Source organism: Aedes aegypti, chromosome 2 (genome assembly GCF_002204515.2).
Source record: "Aedes aegypti strain LVP_AGWG chromosome 2, AaegL5.0 Primary Assembly, whole genome shotgun sequence".
In the NCBI taxonomy this organism is placed as follows: Eukaryota; Metazoa; Arthropoda; class Insecta; order Diptera; family Culicidae; genus Aedes; species Aedes aegypti.
The window spans coordinates 393,463-413,164 of record NC_035108.1 but is presented as its reverse complement, the minus strand read 5'-3'; the positions used below and the strand labels follow the sequence as shown (position 1 = coordinate 413,164).

Here is a 19,702-nt window from a genome sequence, read left to right as displayed (position 1 = left end):
AGTACCAAATAAGAGTTTCAACTAAAATTTGATCGATGGGTCACTCACTGAAGGTGACCACTAGATCAAATTTTCAGCGTACAGCAATGTTTGTTTTTTTTTTATTTGTGCTCGTGAAAATTTGAAGATGCTGCTTCGATTCATCTTCTTCATAAGACATTTTTAATTAATCCTTTATGAACCTTGAGCTTGAAATTGATTGGTCGCCCGTGGATGCTACTCCAGTATCGCCAGATCAGCTTACAGAAGGAACCAACCAAATGACTGCTTGGTACTAACAGACACCCTCAGTGTATAAGTGCTGGTGATCTACTATGTTTAGGCAACAATGGCGTCTGCCACGTCAGAATGTAGACCAATGTGGAGAAGAGGGAGTAAATGATGTTGCACTTATACTGGCCCACTGTAGACCGTGGAGTCCGACTGCATCTACGCCAGTTCTTGCAGGAGTGTATGGATTGGGGGAAAGGCGTGGCAGAGAGGTTTGATTGTCTGGTTAGCAGACTGCCTATGTATCAGGCTTCAGGAAAGGCGTGCGCGTGGAATAATGGAAGCGTTAGGGAAACGGTTTCTTGTCCGTCTCTGGTTCTAGCGTTTGCTATGAACGAATAATTTTTTGAGTGTTGGCCGGTACGCTGATCATAAGTACTGTGCAAAAGGATAGGACAAGAAACGGTCAAGGAATGATTCCGCTACCGAAATTACTTGAGCTGTACGCAGCTGAGAAGTAGAGCTGATTTCATAACGTCGGTAACGCCTGCCGTACAAATCAAAGGGAGCTGTCACTTTTCCGAACGGAAAAATGTGCCGCTCAATTATTCCGCAAGTAAAAGTGACATTTCGCTCATACTGAATCAGCTGTCAAAATTACTTGGGTAAAAAGGAGAAATTTTACTTGAGCGATTTACGTTTCAGGTCCGTACTTGGCTTGTGATAGATTAAGAATAGAAGATAGAAGCAAGTGAGAGATATATAACTACAAAGTACGAGGAAAGGGACGGGCCTGGGATTAAACCTATGACCTTCTGCTTATGGAGCAGAAGCGGTAGCCATTAGACCCAAATCCCGTCTTCCTGTATGAAGCTCCGCAAATTTAGACAAAGGCTCTTTTTTATGATTTAGCAAAATACGCGTAGTGATTTGGCTCTTCGCTTGCGTGAAGATTAAGAAAATTACTTCAGGTACCGAAAGTGATTTTTTATGAGCATTAAATGTTTAGTTTTCCTGCATGGAATTAAGTTCGGACAATAAATGAGTCAAACCTTCTGAAGCACAGTACTTTAGCGTCTATTCATTGTTTTTTTTTCTTTACGCGCTTGAAATGACAAACTTACGCATCACCGTCATGGTTAAACTTCGACAACATACACAAATTGGTTTTCTTTCTAAGATTGCATGGTTGTTCATACCGAAATTTGGATGCACAGGCTTTTTCATTCACCGTAGTGTTGTCATCATCCGGTTGAGCGATTGCATACAAAATGACTTGCATGGTAAGAACCATAAAATCAATTTTCTGCTCTGATAAGCCTTATCGCACCGAAAAGATAGCGTAACTGAGTGGTACTTGCCTGTTGTTGGGCCACATGCAAATTATGAAAAAAGAACAAATAAAACCTTGCTACTGTTTACGTTTGTTTGTAATGCTGCTATTTATTTGAAAACTACAAACTAAAATATATGAAAACGAAAAAAAATATAAATAGAAATTATTATCACATGTTACTAGCTCAATTTGGATCAGACTCGCTGTTCCATCTGCTCGTCTCAACAATAGTTTATTCACTATCCGCTATGCTTTGATGAATTTTCGTATCATCGCAAATTTGATCATTCTCAGCAACGCTTGATTTCGTGCTTGGTAATAGATCAGCACTCATTGTTACAAACACGTCAGCATTTTTTTTAATTATTTCATACATAATTTTTATAAATCAATATTATTATTGTAAACTGCTTTGGAGCATTTTAATATTTGTTTCTCTTCGTGGCTGTGCTGCGAACTTTAATGCATGTGCCTATCAAAGGCAAACTAGAGAGACATGACAAACTGAACTATAATTTAATACAAGGACAAGACAAGAACTAAGCTATTGAAGGATGCATTGGTGTGGTTCACAATGTTTGTTTCGATTTTGTCAATAATTCGATTATAATGGCTTAAGCCTATATCTGTACGGAAAGCTAGTAGTTTATATGCGTTTACATTTATTCTTACCCACTTAGTGTCTGATACGATACTGATACGCGATTAAAAGTATGTTTATCTTTGGAAAACGAAATTGAAGATGGTTTAATTTTCCGGAATAGTAGGTAGAGCCTGTTGTACCAGTGTGCTAGTGGGAGTTACTTTTCCCGATAGAAGCGATACCGGCGTAGAACTGCCGCTTCCACTCTGAGAGCTGCTGGACAAATCGAGATTCAAGTCGATGTCCGGTACTGGATCCCGCCAGTAGTTGAAACTGGTGAACTCGCTATCCTCTTCTTCTATGTGTTTGATGGGTGGGAATAGTTGATCTACAATGTATGCCATGTTTGCGTAACTGTAAATAAAAGTTATATAGAGAGAAAATTATATAACATGTATACAAAGGGGATTATAAATGAACAATGATAAGCAATGGATGAGGTAAAATGCAAGCCAATTCTAAAAGATAAATGTTATCAAATTTACACCTTGACAAACCGTGATTCCAAGCAATGTATCTTGCTAATTTTGTGTATTGGTGACCATTCTGCAAACGAATATCAAGATACCTTATGAAGTATTATATGTGAACCAAATGAACCTCAATGATTTGTTATTCGATGAAATCGAAGCCATGATGAACGTTGTTGCGAATCGTTGAAAAATGTTAAAATTTGTTAAAGTTGAACCTTTGATGGAGATGATATTCTTATCAGGTACTATACATTTGCTTACCCGTAGCAAATTGATGGCAGAAACTAATGGAAAAGCTAGTATAAATTCATATACAAGCCTACATCGCTAGGGAAAAAGTCATTTTCGTTGACTAGCGTTACGATTCCATTACCATCAAAAATAGAACGTACATAAGCCTCTAGCGTGCTTTGTAATTAATCAAAATAGCAGTTATGTAAATCTACTCTGCTTCAAAATCAGTCTTATCACTTTTAGCCTAGGTCGCCCCTCGTGGTCATCTAGTACTCTATATCACATGGAAACTGCAATTCCGGTTGGTCATATTCTGGGCAACGACCACTGGATCGTTGTTTAAATTTTGGTTTGCTATTAATTCGTTGCATTGAATCAGTTCTTTCAAAATCAGCTTCTTCGAAGCAGCTATCGGCTTCGTCATGGTCGTCGTCATTGTCGTCGTATTGATCGTAGTCTGACTGATCAGACTCTGATGACGACTCGCGTATTATGGGCGGAAATATATCATTGACTACCAATGACTGCCCCGCATAGCTGTGTAGTTTTACAATTTGTACAATTGTTTTGTTTGTGGAAGCATTTCGGTAGAGTAAATAAAAAATAATAAGAAAAAACAAAAACTTATTAGAACTAAGTAAAACTAAAGCTTATAAGCTAGAAACATATGTGTTAGTGATCAATCAGATGACGTTTTGTACAAAATTTGCAAGTGGTACTCATAGATTGCCACAATAATTGACTGTGTAGTGTTTTGTATACCTTTGTTTCCAATTGTGTATTTGTTAGTTGATTCTTTTTTCAACTTTACATGTGAACCCGTATGACATAGGAAAGCTTAAATGCGACAACATCCCACAATGACGTCACACACGTTCTACCACAGTGCAGTGTGCCGAATGGCTTATACAAGATACTTACGTAGATTGGAATGTTTGCGTCAATTCATGCTTCAGTTCGCCCTTTGTGTTGATGGTGAAAATGCGAGAGATGGGTATTCCAACTGCACGATAAGCCCAGACATCCTGTTGAAGAATTGAACGAAAAATGATAAAACTGTCTACCAACAAAATCAAATAAATACTTACGTTTATTCTGTTGCCATATCCCGCGTAGAAGGGGTTTTTATCAGGGAACAGAGCTTGAATGTCACTAAGACAAGCTATTTTGAACTGCTCCGGCTTCTTTTCGATAACTTCTCGATGGAAGGCTGACATTAGCGAGGTAGGATTTAGGAGCAACGGACCATCCGGTAACTTCACATCTCCCTGCCGAATAGACTGCAAATAATCTCTGGTAGTCTGGGAATAAATAGAAACAAAGCTTTCAGTATTTGAAACAGGTATAAAAATTACCATTCGTTACCTTCGCTTGGCCAATGGCACGTGCTGAAAGGTACAACATTTTGTAGCCATTTTCTTCAATTTTCGAGAAGAGCTGGGCGACGCCAATTTGTTCCCAGTTTCTGCCGACCATTGGTAGAATATGCCCAAGAACATCAGATCTGTAGGAAGATAATGAAAATGGTTAGCGAATTTCAGTCAGTTCTCGTTTAAGCGTTAAAACATTACTTTGTAATGGTTCCATCGATATCAGAGATAACAACTTTGTCGTTGTATCTCCACTTGAACAAATAGCATTTGCAACGAGTGGTTCCTTGGTAGGCAGTGGTTACACTGAATACGATTTCATTCATACCATCGTTAAGATTGAGGCTTTCGATTTGTTCGGACGACAGGCGAAGCGTTTTTCGGTATTTCTCAATGAAACTGTCCGATTTGTTCAAAATGAGCTCCTGGTTTGTTGGCTGATCTGAGGGCAGCTCAGAATCTTCCGAACTTAGAGATCCATTATATCCATCCTCTTTAGTCTTGCTGAAACTTTCTGTCATTGTTCCAACATCTTCCGGAGTATTGGATCGAGAAGTCTGAGTAGCTATAGCCGAAGTTTTCGACTGTTGTTCAGTCTCATTTTCGGTTTTCATGGTTGATTTGTCGTTCGATCTACGCCAATACCACCAACGTCCTCCTCGATTGGCTTCCGAAGATGTCTGCGAAACTTGTTGCTTGGTGGATTGTGCATCAGCTTCTACAGAACCAGCTGTAGCGACGTCCAGTGATTTCGGTTTGCTAGGAGTTTCGGCTTGCTCAGTGGGAAGAGATTTTTGGAATGCAAGCATAGTCATCACCTGAGGGCAAGCGGCTTGCCATGAACAGTATTTGTCATTGATTCTCACTACTAGATCCGGTGATGAAAAAATGGTCGGACTGTTACAGACATCGGCGTACTGAAGACGATGCTTTTCAAATTCTTCATACGTTGGTGTACCACTGTCCAAACCACCACAGAGTGAAAGAGCGATGAAATCTAACGAAAGTTTATCCTTGTTATCGTCAAAATCGGAATCCAGACTCTTCACACCTTCGAGCGATGTCGGACTATGCGGCAGAGATGTCCCATTGCCACTTTCTCTGTCTTCTTCAGTTTGAGCATGCTGTGCTTTAGATGAAACGGGTGGAAAGTAGAGAGCAGCCACTTCAGGGTCCAAAGATTCGTCAAGATCCGAAAGATACAAACCATCTGGAACATTTTTCCGCATTTTCTTGTTGTTATATTTCATAAAACTCATCAAACCACTTAGCATTGAATTACGTTGAGCTTGTTTGCCCTGAGAGGTACTCAAATCTTCAATCTCTTCTGGTTTTGTTGGGAGTTCTCCCCACTTCCAAGAAGCGGACATGCTATCGCCTTCAACATTCTCGCGTTGTGAAATTTCAAACTCCGTGTCACTTTGTATCGGAGTTGAAGGGCGAGATTGGCGTGGACTAACACCAGCTGTAACTTCAGTATCACTGAAGAAATGAATATCTAATTCATGACCTCGGTTTGATAGCTCTGGAATTTCTTTTGGTGCATTTTCTGCTGGAGTAGCTGTTAAATTTTCAGGTTCACCTTCCTTGGGAGATCCACTAGCTGATGAGGCAGTAGGTTGCGATGCAGTAATACTATCTGTTTCAACGCCATCGTTCGGATCCGAATGGTTTGATCCTCCAGAACTGCTGGACGAGTTTTTGCGTTGAGAATTTTTCTTCTTCATAATCGATCGCTTCCTGCGTTTCTTTTTTGATTTAGAATCCGCATTAGTCTTGTCCTCTAGCAACTGTGCCTGTTGATCTTCTTGAGAAGCTAGCTCCGAATTTGTTATTTTAGATTCCGTTGAGGTAGGAACTGTTTCGATTGGTTTAAAATGTTTGTCTTCTTCGTTGTTAGGCGGAAGCAATGTGCTATTCTGCCAATCAGTTGTCGAATTTTCAATTCCGTCCATTTGGAAGATTTGCTCCTGTTCTGCTTCAGCCCATTCTTGGCGAATCTTCTGAGTAGTGTATTCTTTCTTGGTCAAAGTCAAATCGGGCCTTCCTGTAGTGTTATCAGTGTGCCGTCGATGGTTGAAATCGGATTTCTGATTCTCAAATTTGGATTTATCTGATTCGGTATTTTCTTTTGATAAATCGATCGAATTACGCCTTGGTCTTGGTATATTCTCATCTTCTAAATTTTGCGTAACTGTCACAATTGAAGTGTCGCGAGCGAACTCAATGAACGAACTAGTAGGAATTGGCGAGGTTGCCATATGAGCTGGAACTTCACCATCTTCTTCGAGACACTCTTCGACAAAAAAGGCTTCACCAGATTCACCTAGTTTCATGTGTATGTCAACCGGTTCGCCATTTATTTCAATATCTACAATTTTCTCGCGACTCCGTAAAACTCCAAGCTTTCCGAAGCGCACATGGAAGGGAGAACACACAAATGATCCATCTGGCTGCTCTACTATGATTACATCTATCGCCCCAGTCAGCGTAGCACCATTGATTTCACTATAGAACTCCTTGAAGTTGTTAAACACTTTTGCGATACTATTCATTTTGAGTTAATGTCTCGTAGACTTATCACACTGTACTAGATTCAACAAGTTTAACTGAGGTGTTTCAAACACACTGAGCCTGCAATGAAAGAGAGACAAGAGAATAATCAATATGCAATTGGTATCAACTGGGACAAATTATAATTAAGTCAGAGTCTGCGTCATGACACCACGACTAAAGTTATAGAATGATTACACGAGGTGTATAGAACAATTTACACGCGTGCTGTTCTTGCTGACCAACGTTTCCTCATAGTGCTCACGTACATAGGGGAAACTGGTTCAGTAAATGACAATGCTCCATCCACAGATTTTTGGAGTTTGACCTTTGGAAACAAACTCGTCGAGGTAGATTGTGATAAACGTTATCTTCCTTCGACGTGGCTATTCGATTGTTGTTTGGTAGGAAGACCATCATTCTGACCGGGTTTCCTTCGCCATATGGAATGAAACAACGAATCCAATAAATCATTGAATCATTCGCACCGAGAGGCGCAAACATCACAACTCATTTCTACCTATAGCAATCTACCGTCCCTTCGTTATTTTTATTTATTACGAGACACCGTCTCCAAGCTATAGAAGCGCATTTGTCGTCTTTGAATTGCTTGAAATCCTGAACGTCATGCGAAGAGAGAAAGAGTCGTGAAAAATATAACTTGCTGACAATGTGACCTACCTTTCTATTGAAGGAAGTTGTTGATCAGTAATCTGCTAAAAATAATCTTCTGAGGCACAAGCGGAAGTAAAGCAGATGATACCGTAGTCTTCATAGAAGTAACGATGTTTAGAGGCAAATGATCACACATCAAAAACAATATAGGATTTTGGCAAAAGTTTGTATTTTTCACACTATAAATAGATTAATCGAGAACACTTTATTTCCATTTACTAAAAAATATCACGTGCGGTTTTCTGACTCACTAAAATGCTTCTCTTCTATTTATTTATAATTATATAGGTTTCTACGTAAACACAATTTTCCCCATTTTTTGCACATCTTCTCGTGCCGTACTAACTTAAAGTACGTACGTATAGATGTCTGACCGCGCTGAATGCAAAGACAGATTTCGCGGTCGTCGTCTTATTCACTAGATATAGGTGCTTGTATTTCCACTTGCTTGCGTTCCGTAAGACATTTACCGGCTAACTGAGCCCAGCTAGACCGTCTTCAAGCAGCTAGATCCCCACATCAGAGGGTATAAATTATTATTAACCCGCTATTCTGTATGTGTGTGTGGACGACAGTCCAAAGCGGATTGTAGACATGCAATACTGTTCGTCCACCCTGAGCACTCTCTTGCGCTAATATGCAAAGATTAGGTATTTAGTATTCTATACAGTATGCTTCCGCTCGTATGTTTGAATGTATTTTGCAAATGTATTTGCTTTAAATGTATTTTACTCTGAAAAGAAGCGAAAGGAAAAATGCTGAACTTTAAAAATAAATTTACGCGCCTAATGCGATCTTCAAGGTGATTGTTGATTATTGTATGTGGTCAAATTGATTAGGTATTTGCATTTAGACCTCACCCATCTTTATCAGTATAACTTACTGTAGGCAATCATTGTCATGAGTGAAACACTGATAAGATAATTCAACACCCACTGAAAATAACGGGATCTAAACGGTAGTAAACACGATCGGATCTACAAACAACACACACTCGAAGCCTTTTCACGCGCTCTTTCAAACCTTGTTGGACCTTGAACGTGCTGCTGCGTCTATCTGCCGAGTGAATGTGTTTATTATCTAAATCTACTACGCAGAATTTTTAGCAGTGATGCAAAAGGAAGAGTGGAATAAGTAAAAGCAGCATCCCGAGTGGGTTTGTTTTGATCGCACATAATTAAGCATATGGTATGCTCTGTATGGTCAAGGTGGTTGTTGGTACATTATTCGAGTGTCCCAAAACGTTGTTTTTTTCACTAAAAATAGGATTGCGAAAAAAAAATTCGAAGGCTCAACCCAGTCCAAATAATTGAGATGACGATTTCAATCAAGATTTCAATGACTTTTAATCTATTTGATATGACACATTCTACGGATGTTGTTCTTATTGGAAATGTTTCAGACCTGACCAGGCCTTGTAGTATACGGGATCAAATAATTGACTGAGAGCCAAACATAAGTGAACTAGTGAAATTCTGTTACTTTCAAACAAATGTTTGAACAGCTGCCAGGTTCAAGCCAAACATCTGACAATGTGTACATATTGATAGCTTAGGTCTTACATACTTTCTGTTTCTAATCTGACAGTAGTTACTATCACATTTATAGATTACTTTATCATATTTATAAGTAGCATATATTGTGGTAATCTGCTTATACTTACCCAATATTAACACAACATTTGCAACATTATCGCTTTTTCATACAAAATGGTCAACTTTGGAGGCTCCCATTTGAATAAAATTCGAATTCTCACAGCACCCCTCAGTCATAACTTGGATTTCAACAAATATTGTTCACCGATTTTTCCTTTCACGAGTTCAAAGGCAATATCGGTTTAACGATAGTAATTTTTAGACAAATTTCAAAAATTGACATTACGCCTTTTTTGTAATTTTCTTAACAGAAAAAATACGTAATACGTAATGAGACGTTTTTTTATATGTTCTAATTGTTTCATTGAAGTCTTTGAAAAGTTTTTTGTATCCCGACAAGTTACGAGTATGCGAGACGGTTTTTAAATCTAATTGACTTTTTTCTTTTTCATATTAGATTTTGTTGTTACTGTTTATTCCTCCATGCAAAATTGCTATCGTTCTGCCTTAACATTTTAGGTTTTTATTAGATTTTACAATTATCCCGGCAATCTCGGGATTTTCAGAATTTTAAAATTATATCCTGGAATACGGAAAATCCCGAAATTTCTTCGAAATCTTCGGGATTTTCGTCCCGGGATGTCCCTGGATAGACAAAAACAAATAGGATTTTATAGAAAGTTGGGTTCGCCGTAAACAAGAATGAGGGCGATGAATCCAAAAAAGCATTTTCCCTGGACTCCTGCTAACTATATCATCAAGAATTAAACGAAAATCTTTTAGAATACCTAAAAAATCTCACAATTTATTCATACTTCGAAGAACACGTTGAAAATGACTAGATCCGTTGTAAATCAGAAAACATACAAACTACATTTCGTTCTTCGTCTGACATCTGAACAGACCTTACTTTTCAGCCTAGTGTTTTTATGATCACATCCACAGTTATTAACTGAGAGCTATCTTTGCAAATTGATATTTTTTTTTGCTTTTGTATATCGTTTGCTATATACGCTGAGAAGTCGAGAAGATTTTTTTTACGAAAGGATTCTCGAACGGTGGGATTCGAACCCATGATCCTTAGCTTGGTCTTGTTGAATAGCTGCGCATTTACTAATACAGCTGCCTGAGCATCTCATAAAGACTGTCATAGTCATAGTTTAGACGAGTAAACTTAGTAATCCAAACAAGGCTTTACCAAGAATCAGTATCGACATCTCCAGGAATCCACAAAACAATATTTTCTTAGGCATCTGCCTAAGATTCCGATAGGAAATCACTAAGATCTTTTATGAAATTCGCCAGTTCAGCTTAACGACTTCTAGGAATATGATAGTTACGAGAAAAAAACAATGCAAAGAATCTTTAGAATAGAATCCATTAAAAATCTCATTGCCAAACGAAGAATTGAATAAGACTTTTGAAGTAACTGATCGACTATCTCCTGGATTCCCGTTAGGATTTCTACAAAGATATTTAACAATTTGCCATGAATTTCAATAGAAATCGAGCTAGCATCTAACTAAGAATATTACTAGGGATCCCTACCTCGCTCCCGGGGTCTATAATAGGAATGTTTGCAAATTTGACGTTTCCTATTATGGACCCTCCATTTGATTCCCATGTAATTCGGCTCGCTGCCGACGTACCTATTATGGACCCACCTGGAAATGCTTATTATGGACCCTCTTGTATGGTTTCATTTACAAAACTGTTCAAATATCTGCATTTATGCACCTCAAATCAAATATTTTGCCTGAAATTGCTGACTAACAATGCAATCGAAGTTGCCCCGGTGTTTTTTCATAGGAATAAGGTTGCGTTGAGTGTTAATTTTATGTTTTTCTATTGGGGGTCCATAATTCGCAAAGGGTCCATAACCGACTCTCTATTATGACATATGTAAGGGCAGCTAATTTTGAACGGTTGTGCTACTTTTCCCCGAATTTTTGTTTCCCAAATGTCGTTCCCTGAACGCCAGTTCCCCAAATACCCTGTTTCTCCGGATAAACCTGTTCGCCGAAAAGTTGTTGACTCTCATAATTGTCATAACTTTTTTCGTTTCGATGTTGTGAACAAAGGGATCCTCTGATATGCACACTTCTTTACTTTATTGGCGGTTCTTTTGAGTTTCACCGTCCTCGGCATTTTTGGCAAGATGTGTTTAATCGAGAATTACCGTAAATGATTAACCTGAGACAAGGGAAGCAAGCACTCACCTTTCAAAAGATTTGGTTCGGACAACAACGTCATCGTAAGAAAAAAGGGAAATATAGAGATTTAATCAAAAAGGAGGACATGTACTAGGTAAAAGGTACATGTTATCTAAATAAGACTGCCTGTTCGATAAGTTTTATTTTGATTCGACTGGTTTTTAAATCGCATCGATGTCCGAGTTGCAATATCAGTTGCCCTGTCTTTCGTTAACCCCTTCAAATTGTAATCCTCTTAAAAATAGTTTGTATATAATAAATTATCTCTGATTGTTTCACAATAGAAGCATACAGAATTGCACTGTAAGAAGCGTTTACTCAAAATATGCAATAAGTATTGAGTAATAAACCATATTCAATTTAATAAATTGTGCTAATGCATGGTAAAATAGTCAAAAATCTATAACACTTTGTCAATGAATGAAATGTATCATTCAAACGACATCGCCGTCTTGCAGGCTTGTCCCGACAAATATGCAAACGTTGTTTATCTAAACTACGCTCATAAACAACTTGCAACAAAATCTTGGCACGACGAGTTGCAACACTTCAGGGCGAAAACAAGTCTAGTCGAACGACTATGCGAAGTACGCGCCTCCACTAAAGTAGCCAATCAGAAGTCGAGTTGAAATCGTACCATCATCACAATCGCCGTCACTTGGGACGCCTTGGCGCCTGGGAGAGAACCGCGTTCGATGGTTGAATGGATGGTAGAGGTAGGCAAACAACATTTCTCATTCACATTGCCATGCCCCGGTTGGTCCGCTTCCGCATAAATAATACGACGCAGTATAAATGTAGCATGGCTTTATCAGTCGGCTCACAAGACACACCTGTGACGTCAATAGAAGGCGTAATGGGAACACTAGCAGCGATCAATTAGATTAGCGAAGACAATTTTACGATTTTTTACTAGCGGCATTGGGGCGAGTATCTACCGTTGTTGAGATACACTTTAACTACTCAGTACAGTGAACCAATGTGAGATACTCAAGGGCGAATGGTTAAGCCCAGGGCTGGTAGCGGCCAGACAGCAAAATAATAGTGACTAAAATGATCAAAAAGTGACTTCAAAACTACAAGTATTAGTTTTAAAAAAGCCCAGAAGCTTGATTGAATATTGGAATATTATTTGAAACATTATTAAACAGTCATTCATCCAAAATACTACTTTAATAGATATTTATTAGATTAGATTCAGTCAACTAATTATAACAGGTAAAATGAAGCATTATGAAGAGGGAAATTCTGACAACAGTGCCTTCTTATTGCCATCTACGGGACGAATATAAATTGATCGGATATAGGCAATATTTTGAATCTCTGGTTTCGGTTTGTAGAAAACTCGTAGTTTAACAAGCACATTAAAAAAATCTGAGATCTATACCAAACGTATAAATTTATATTACACTTTATTTAGTTTTTCGATAGATCATTGATATGCACTTTATATTCTGCATCAAGCTATACTTTTTAAATTTTGTTCGAGCAGAAAACTCTTGAATCATTTCACAGTTTGTAGATATAAATACATTACTATTTTTTATTTTACTAAAAATGGAAGGAAATTATGAGAAACGACTGTATAACGGATCAATTTTATGAATACAAGCTAACCAAGAGATGTAATAAAGCTAAAGCATTAACCTAGCATTGCTAAGCGTATTTGAAGTACATAAACAAATCTGATTTCCATAAGTGGTGCTCATCTTACTTACATCAAGTGAAGTACTGTTTTTCTTTATATACTAAAAGACTAAAAGATCAATAGGCTTAGATGTTGGCTGATTAATAAGAAATTTGGTTAAAATATTGTTAGAAGACAAAAGAATTATTTCGTTCCGGTTAATTAAATGTTATAAGAAAAGTTAATGTTTTCATAACTTATGATAATTTACATCCCTGGCCACGATCACAGGGTTTGACGGTGCCAAAGTAGAAGGTGCACCATAATAATACCCGTCTGTGAAACATATCACCTTCCCAATACTTTGGCACACCTCTAACGGTTCATGATTTATCATGAAACGGCTGCAGTCAGGCGGAGGATCTGTTAATATGTTTCGGCATATTATCAGGTCCTCTTCGAACGGAGGGACCGCCAGGGCTCATTGGTTACTTATAAACTAGTGCTGGTTGTTGATGGTTCAGTTCGTTTACCACGAGCTGTAGCATCCTTTGTACTAATCAGTAATGGTTGTTAAGTTTCGAAGCTAACGTGTGATCAATCGTTTTATAATGCAACATAAGAATGGGTGTTTGGTGGAACTGCGCGTAACACTTGTTGTTATTAAATCTAGTGATTTTGATGGTGCTAATAGTGTGTTTATAATAAAATCTATGGTGATGAAAATTTGAAAATGAAACTGGAAGTGATTCTGATAGTTTTGTTAGAAATATAATAATGATGATGTATAATGATGAGAACTCTACTAATTTAATAAAGGCCATAATACATTTTGCAATCATTTCTCTGAATATAAACATTATTGCCTAGTTCTTCAAACATGCATGATAAAAGTGTTAATAATGACAGCGAGTGCAGAAAAATGAATCGAAGTGATTTTGTTTTACTGTAACTTTGTTGATAGTGCTAAATTGTAGTTTGAATAGTAATGACTCTACAGCAACAAAAATAATGAAACATTTAAATTGAATATGTTTTAATTACTTAGTCATGCTTATAGATGGTAAATGCTAATAACAATAAATTTATATGAAAATGGTGTGATGTGAAAGGTGATATAATGGAAAGTATATCTGAAAGTTGATGAGTGATAATCGGTGATAAACGTGATAGTGTCGAAAATAAAAGTGACAATAGTGAGTGATGAAATGAAATGGGGAATGAGGACCTTTTAATAAAACTATTTCGTTCTTCACTTTAACCACTCTAGTAGCATTTCAGGCCTTATCATAGTTTGATAGTAGTCTAAAGTACTAGACTGCAAAAATACGGTAAGGGCTGATTGCTGCAAGGGTACACAGTGACCATTTGAGCAACATTGCTTAGGAACGTCTGTTTGATGAACGCAATAGAGGCTTATAAAAGCAAATGCTGGGAAGGAGCTTAGGGCAGATTAAGAGTGCCAGTACTACCCCTATCGCTACCGAAAAAAAAACTTATGATAATTTACACACATTTTAAAATTCATATTATTTCCAATAATTTTGTCAAGCATAGTATTTGGATGAACTTCAATGCAACAGAGTAAAACGATATTTTAATAAAATTAAAATTAGGACTGCTCGTCTTGCCCCGGGTAACCATCTGGGGTCCCCTAATGTCATTTTATTCCTTCGTTATAGAACAGTGACTACCAAACCACAGACAACAAGATGTCACACTCTCATCATTTTCAATCGACCACCGTTTTAACGGTCGATTCAACAATATTATAGGTGGCCAATCCATCACCCGTAGCGCTCGCATCGTTTTAGTTCGTGTTTGACGTTTACAAACTACCGCCATCTGTTGGCCTGTCGGCCAAACACACCGATTTTAGCATTGGGCGTACATGTCCTCGGGACTATGATTTTGATCGAGATTTTTTCTAAGTGTTACGTATGTTTGTCTATGACCAAACTTTGGCCTTTCCCATGCTTTCGTGCGGCACGCGAGTTTGTTTTAAATTTTAGTGCAATGTGGCCCTCATGTTGTGTTTCATAATCGACAAAATACTACTAGTTTAGCTATAAAAAAAAAAATAAAAAAGGCCATTATTTTTTTTCTTGGATATTTTTACGTTAGAATGATTATTGCAATGTTGAATGGCAACATTCACAAAGATTTCAAAGCCCAGATGTCAGGTGTTTGCAGAAAACTAGAATAAATTTCTAGGTGACCGTCTGATGAAAGTCTTTCATTTTAGATCGATTCACTAGAGGAATTTGTGACAGGTTTTTTTACGTTTTTTATCTTCTTTCTTCTTTTCTAAGCAGATTGTCAGCTCGAGTTGCTGGGCCAGTGACTAAGCTATATGTCCTTTTGAAAATCTAAGTAGGTTTTGTAAATTGAAATAATATTTTATATTGCCTTTCTCAATGAAATTATGACCGAATTTTGTTTAGCCTGAAGTCACTTCAAATCCATATATTTGACGACAAAATTAAAAAATTAGCAAACATTTGTATTTCCTCAAAATTCGTCAAAATATGTTATAGCCCGTTCCATGATCTGAGTAGGAAGTAGAGGAACTGGTATAGAAGTAGTTGTAATAAAAAAAGAAGGGTTCAATGTAGCGTTAGTCCTGGACAAACTTTTGACAAATTCTTTGAATAATGTTTAGGTAAAAATGAGCCGCAGTGGCTCATATGCAGTGTATGTGTCAAAAGAGTTTTGTTAAGATTTTTTCAGAATGTAGGTTAGAGAATCCTTCTTATTTATAGCCAAGAATCAAAATTCTTGAAATCACCAGGGAATTTCATTTCTGTAAACGAATAGACGACCTGTTAGAAATTTACAATAGTATAGAGACCAAGTCTCTTAAATTCCCGTAACGAAGGTTATTCGCCTTTAGTGCATTACGAGATGAGATCTACTGAACCAAATTCCAGCATATTTCTTCTTGCATTCTTGGGTTATCGTTTTGGAATTTAAGGTGAAAATGTATCGAAGTCTCCTTACATTTACAAGAGCACACATCTGGAGAACCAGAAAACCAAGGCTAACCTTGACACAAGTGATACAAAATGGATTAGAAATCTCTGAATGTACTAACTCTATTACTGTACTAACCGGTATTCAAGAAACATGAGATAATCCTTATTACTGTACGAACCTCCTTATGTAAAACGCTCTTGTTGGTAATAAGGAGCCCCTGGTTTCTCGTAGTAAATAGTGATGCATTTGAAACTGAACGCAAGCCAAAAATTAACTGAACACGATCTAATTTAGCACAAGAACCTTGTAGACATTGAACTTTCGTGCAAAATTCTGCACCTGCTAATGAACGGCCTATTCACTTCAAAATGCACATTAATGTTAAAAAGCCGAAAAACAAACTACATCAGAATATTTTGCATTCATATCATTATCAATATATGGAACCTCAAATGTTTCTCAACATCTTTGCAAAACTTCCGCATTGAAATATGTCGTGCACCTGCCATGACGACAGTTTTCATTTCGCGTTCAATTTTAAGCTCGCACAGGTTCAAGTTTGTGAGCTTCAAGCCAATGTTCAAGCCTACTGGATCCCTCGTTCAAAGGTTTGAACTGGAACGCAAACTGAACGCGTTCAAATGCAACACTGTCTCGTTAGACTGATGCAAATTTTGAAGTTTTTGCTCCCCTATGCTTAAACGATGTCAATTATGATGAAAATCATTCACCCAAAATTTGAAGTGATTCGGAAGAAATTTGACTGTGCACACGCCATTTGAAGTTTATATGGAGGTTACTATGGAAAACACCAATCTTATGTGTTCAGCCCTCTGTCTCTTCGTTATAACATTTCATGTAAAAGTAAACACACTCATCTAATGTGAAAACTTCCCAGCTACAACTTTGCCGAAGACCACATTTTGATGGGATGTAAGGATAATTTGTTATTATTGATAACAAAGTCTAAATCATGCTGAGATGATCATTCAATTACTTTCAGAGCAACACTGCTTTTTTGCTGTAGAACATAGTAGCCTAGATTACTTTGATCTATTCTTCCCGCCAGGAGTACCACTGTTGCCTGCCGAACAGTTGGTGTAGCATGCTACATGCAAACCAAGTTTACGATGATGAATAACAATTTATCCTGACGTCCAATCAAAAAGTGGTCTTCGGCAAAGTTGTAGCTGGGAAATTTTCAAATAGGATGAGTGTGTTCACTTTTCCATAAAATGTTATGACGAAGAGATAGAGGACTGAACACAAAAGATTGGCGTTTTCCATAGTAATCTCCATATAAACTTCAAATGGCGTGTGCACAGTCAAATTTCTTCCGAATCACTTCAAACTTTGAAAGGATGCTATTTACCATAATTAAAATCGTTAAGGCATAGGGGAGCAAAAATTTCAAAATTTGCATCACTCTACTGTCTTGTAGTCTCCGGAGAATAATTTGATTGCAGCACTAATATGAATCTAGGTTTGCGATGCACGGTCTAATATCAGTACTAATGTTTCGTTTATGATTTGTAAAGGGCGAGTTAATTCTAGAAGGGTCTAAATAGCGACACCTTATTGTAACTTAAATAATTCCTTCAGATATTTCTGAGGAAACAAAACAAGAACTGTTTCGAAATCGATACTGTATTATCCCTCAATGACACTTAGGATACGGATGAAGTCATAATAGATCTAAAAGCCAGGTCACAGTAGCGAATCCGAACAGGAATAAACAAATCTCTTAAACGAGACCTGCTACCAGCCCTGTAGTGGGGTCACGTAGTCATATGAGCTGTATTGCATTAATTTTGGTATTAAACCTTTCGTATTATCTTTTTTTCAGGATAGGTCAACATTGAACAGAGTTTGAATTTGCTCTCACTAAAACATGAAAATTATTGCAATGCATTAATATTATTAGTGAAAGACGAACCAGCCTTCGCCTGAAAGTCTCGATAATAAAGATAATAATAATAATAAATATTATTAGTTTTATAGTGATTTTCCTTGGAGAAAACATATAAAACATAGTGTTTGAAACCAAACGAGGAAGTTTATGATGAAATTGTGATTCTTCATATTATGGTTTGGCCAGCACAATAATTATAATTATTTTTAATTGTCTCAGACGACTTTCCGGTCAGTAATATAAAAAAAAACGTGCCTTCTTAATGCTAGTTCTGCACATGTGCAAACTTGTGGCAACACCCGGCATTTGTGTGCTCGTTTAGTTTGGCCAATAATTCTTTTTTGCCTTCGCCTTTTCATGTGTAGAATAGTGTGACCTCTCAGCAACCTGATCGCTTTCAAAACACTGCTAAAGTAAGAATTTTCAACCGGACCAGACCAGGAAAACCTATACCTACGGAGTGGTCATTGTGTGTGGCCAGACATCGTACGATTTAGCGTCCGAATCACCTGTTTGGGACTCTTTCACTAACACTTATGCGGCCCAAAGTGCATCAAACATAAGGCTTATAACAAGCTTAACTGCAAGAGTGTCATTTACAAACAAAATAAAGAAAAACTAATTGCGAAACAGAACAATAATTGAACAGCTATATATGTTTATCTTTAAACAAATAGAAGCATTTCTGAGCTGCGGAATATTAACTAATCTAGTATCGATCAATCGCGACATTGCCACAAGATGGATGTCGTTCGATAAATCGATTTAATCAACTTAATCCTGTAAATGCAAGCATAGACATTTTTTTCAAGCTTCAGTTACTAAACGAAAAACTATAACACCATACTGTGAATGTTTTACTTCGACTTCTCTTACTACTTTCGAATCTTCAAGAACAAGTCATGCAGACTTTCGATTGAAATTTTCCTATCGATATTGATTTTTCTAGAGACGCCTTCTGATGGGTAAATACCTAGTTAAACTCTTACCTTGAATTCCGTGGTAATGTCTCGCTCAACGATGGATTAGGTTTAAATTAACGAGCAACAACGGTTTTCTGTGCAAAATTTATATAAAATCCTCAAATTTCGCACTTTTCTTTTTGTTCCATTCAACTTAACTTAGACGACGGCGACGGAGAACTGAACTTTGAACGCGGAGCAGAAGATGACAGCTGAAACTGATAAACTGCATGCGATTAATCATCCGTTTTTGACATTACTAAAAAATGAACATGCACTGCGAGATGAACTGAATGAATCGTTGGTGATGAACTGATGGTGTTTGAGCAGGGGTGGAAAAGGAACATTCTTGATTCATTCCGGTACATACAGTAATCACCAAAATAAAGTGCCCACTGGCTTTTTTATCACAAATTAACGCAAATCAAGACCAACAATTGAAAAGGCATCAAATCCAAAATGTAAACAAATCGGGTTTCTGCTGAATTTAGTGTAAAAGAGTCTATTCTTACTGAAGCATACATTAATCATTCAAAAATATGCATGATAGTTGAAAAAATCTCATGTCTCGCTAACTAGGATACTCATCGCAAATGTGGCCTTTTCCTTAAAAAGTCTCATTTCTATATTCAACTGGAACCGAGTTGAGGCCTATGGCGGCATCCACAAATTACGTAACGCTCTAGGGGGAGGGGGGGGGGGGTAGTAGGCTCAAGCGTTACAGCTCATACAAAAAATTGAAATGTTTCATACAAAAAGCGTTACGGAGGGGGGGGGGGGGGCAAAAAATTTCAATTTTAGCTTTACGTAATAAATGGACGCTGCCTATTAACCTTTACGTTACCGGCCTCCGACAAGGCATTTTCAAACAGCTGCCATTTCGTCAATTTCCATTCGATTGTTTCGAAACCACCCTCAGTTTA

At 37.5% G+C, this 19,702-nt stretch overlaps 2 protein-coding genes across 7 annotated transcripts in view; one reads left to right on the top strand and one right to left on the bottom strand.

Moving 5' to 3' along the window:
• The window catches only part of LOC5566138 (golgin subfamily A member 6-like protein 22), a 165,230-nt gene that overhangs the window by 7,018 nt on the left and 138,510 nt on the right, over nt 1-19,702 (top strand). The gene's annotated exons all lie outside the window — the stretch shown is intronic.
• LOC5566142 (phosphatidate phosphatase LPIN3) lies at nt 1,264-19,009 on the bottom strand. Of its 3 annotated transcripts, none has more exons than XR_002499303.1 (7): nt 18,807-19,009; nt 4,468-6,900; nt 4,262-4,400; nt 3,985-4,197; nt 3,818-3,921; nt 2,924-3,433; nt 1,264-2,543 (listed from the first exon to the last, which is right to left on the bottom strand). XR_002499303.1 is itself a non-coding variant. In XM_021839666.1 (6 exons), exons 2-6 carry the CDS (start codon nt 6,819-6,821, stop codon nt 2,294-2,296), a joined length of 3,060 nt encoding a protein of 1,019 aa, XP_021695358.1. In that variant the 5' UTR covers nt 6,822-6,900; nt 18,807-19,008; the 3' UTR covers nt 1,264-2,293. The 3 variants fall into 3 exon arrangements, 1 of the variants encoding a protein (XP_021695358.1); XR_002499304.1 differs by lacking the exon at nt 18,807-19,009 and adding an exon at nt 7,501-7,967; XM_021839666.1 differs by lacking the exon at nt 2,924-3,433 and having other exon boundaries at nt 18,807-19,008.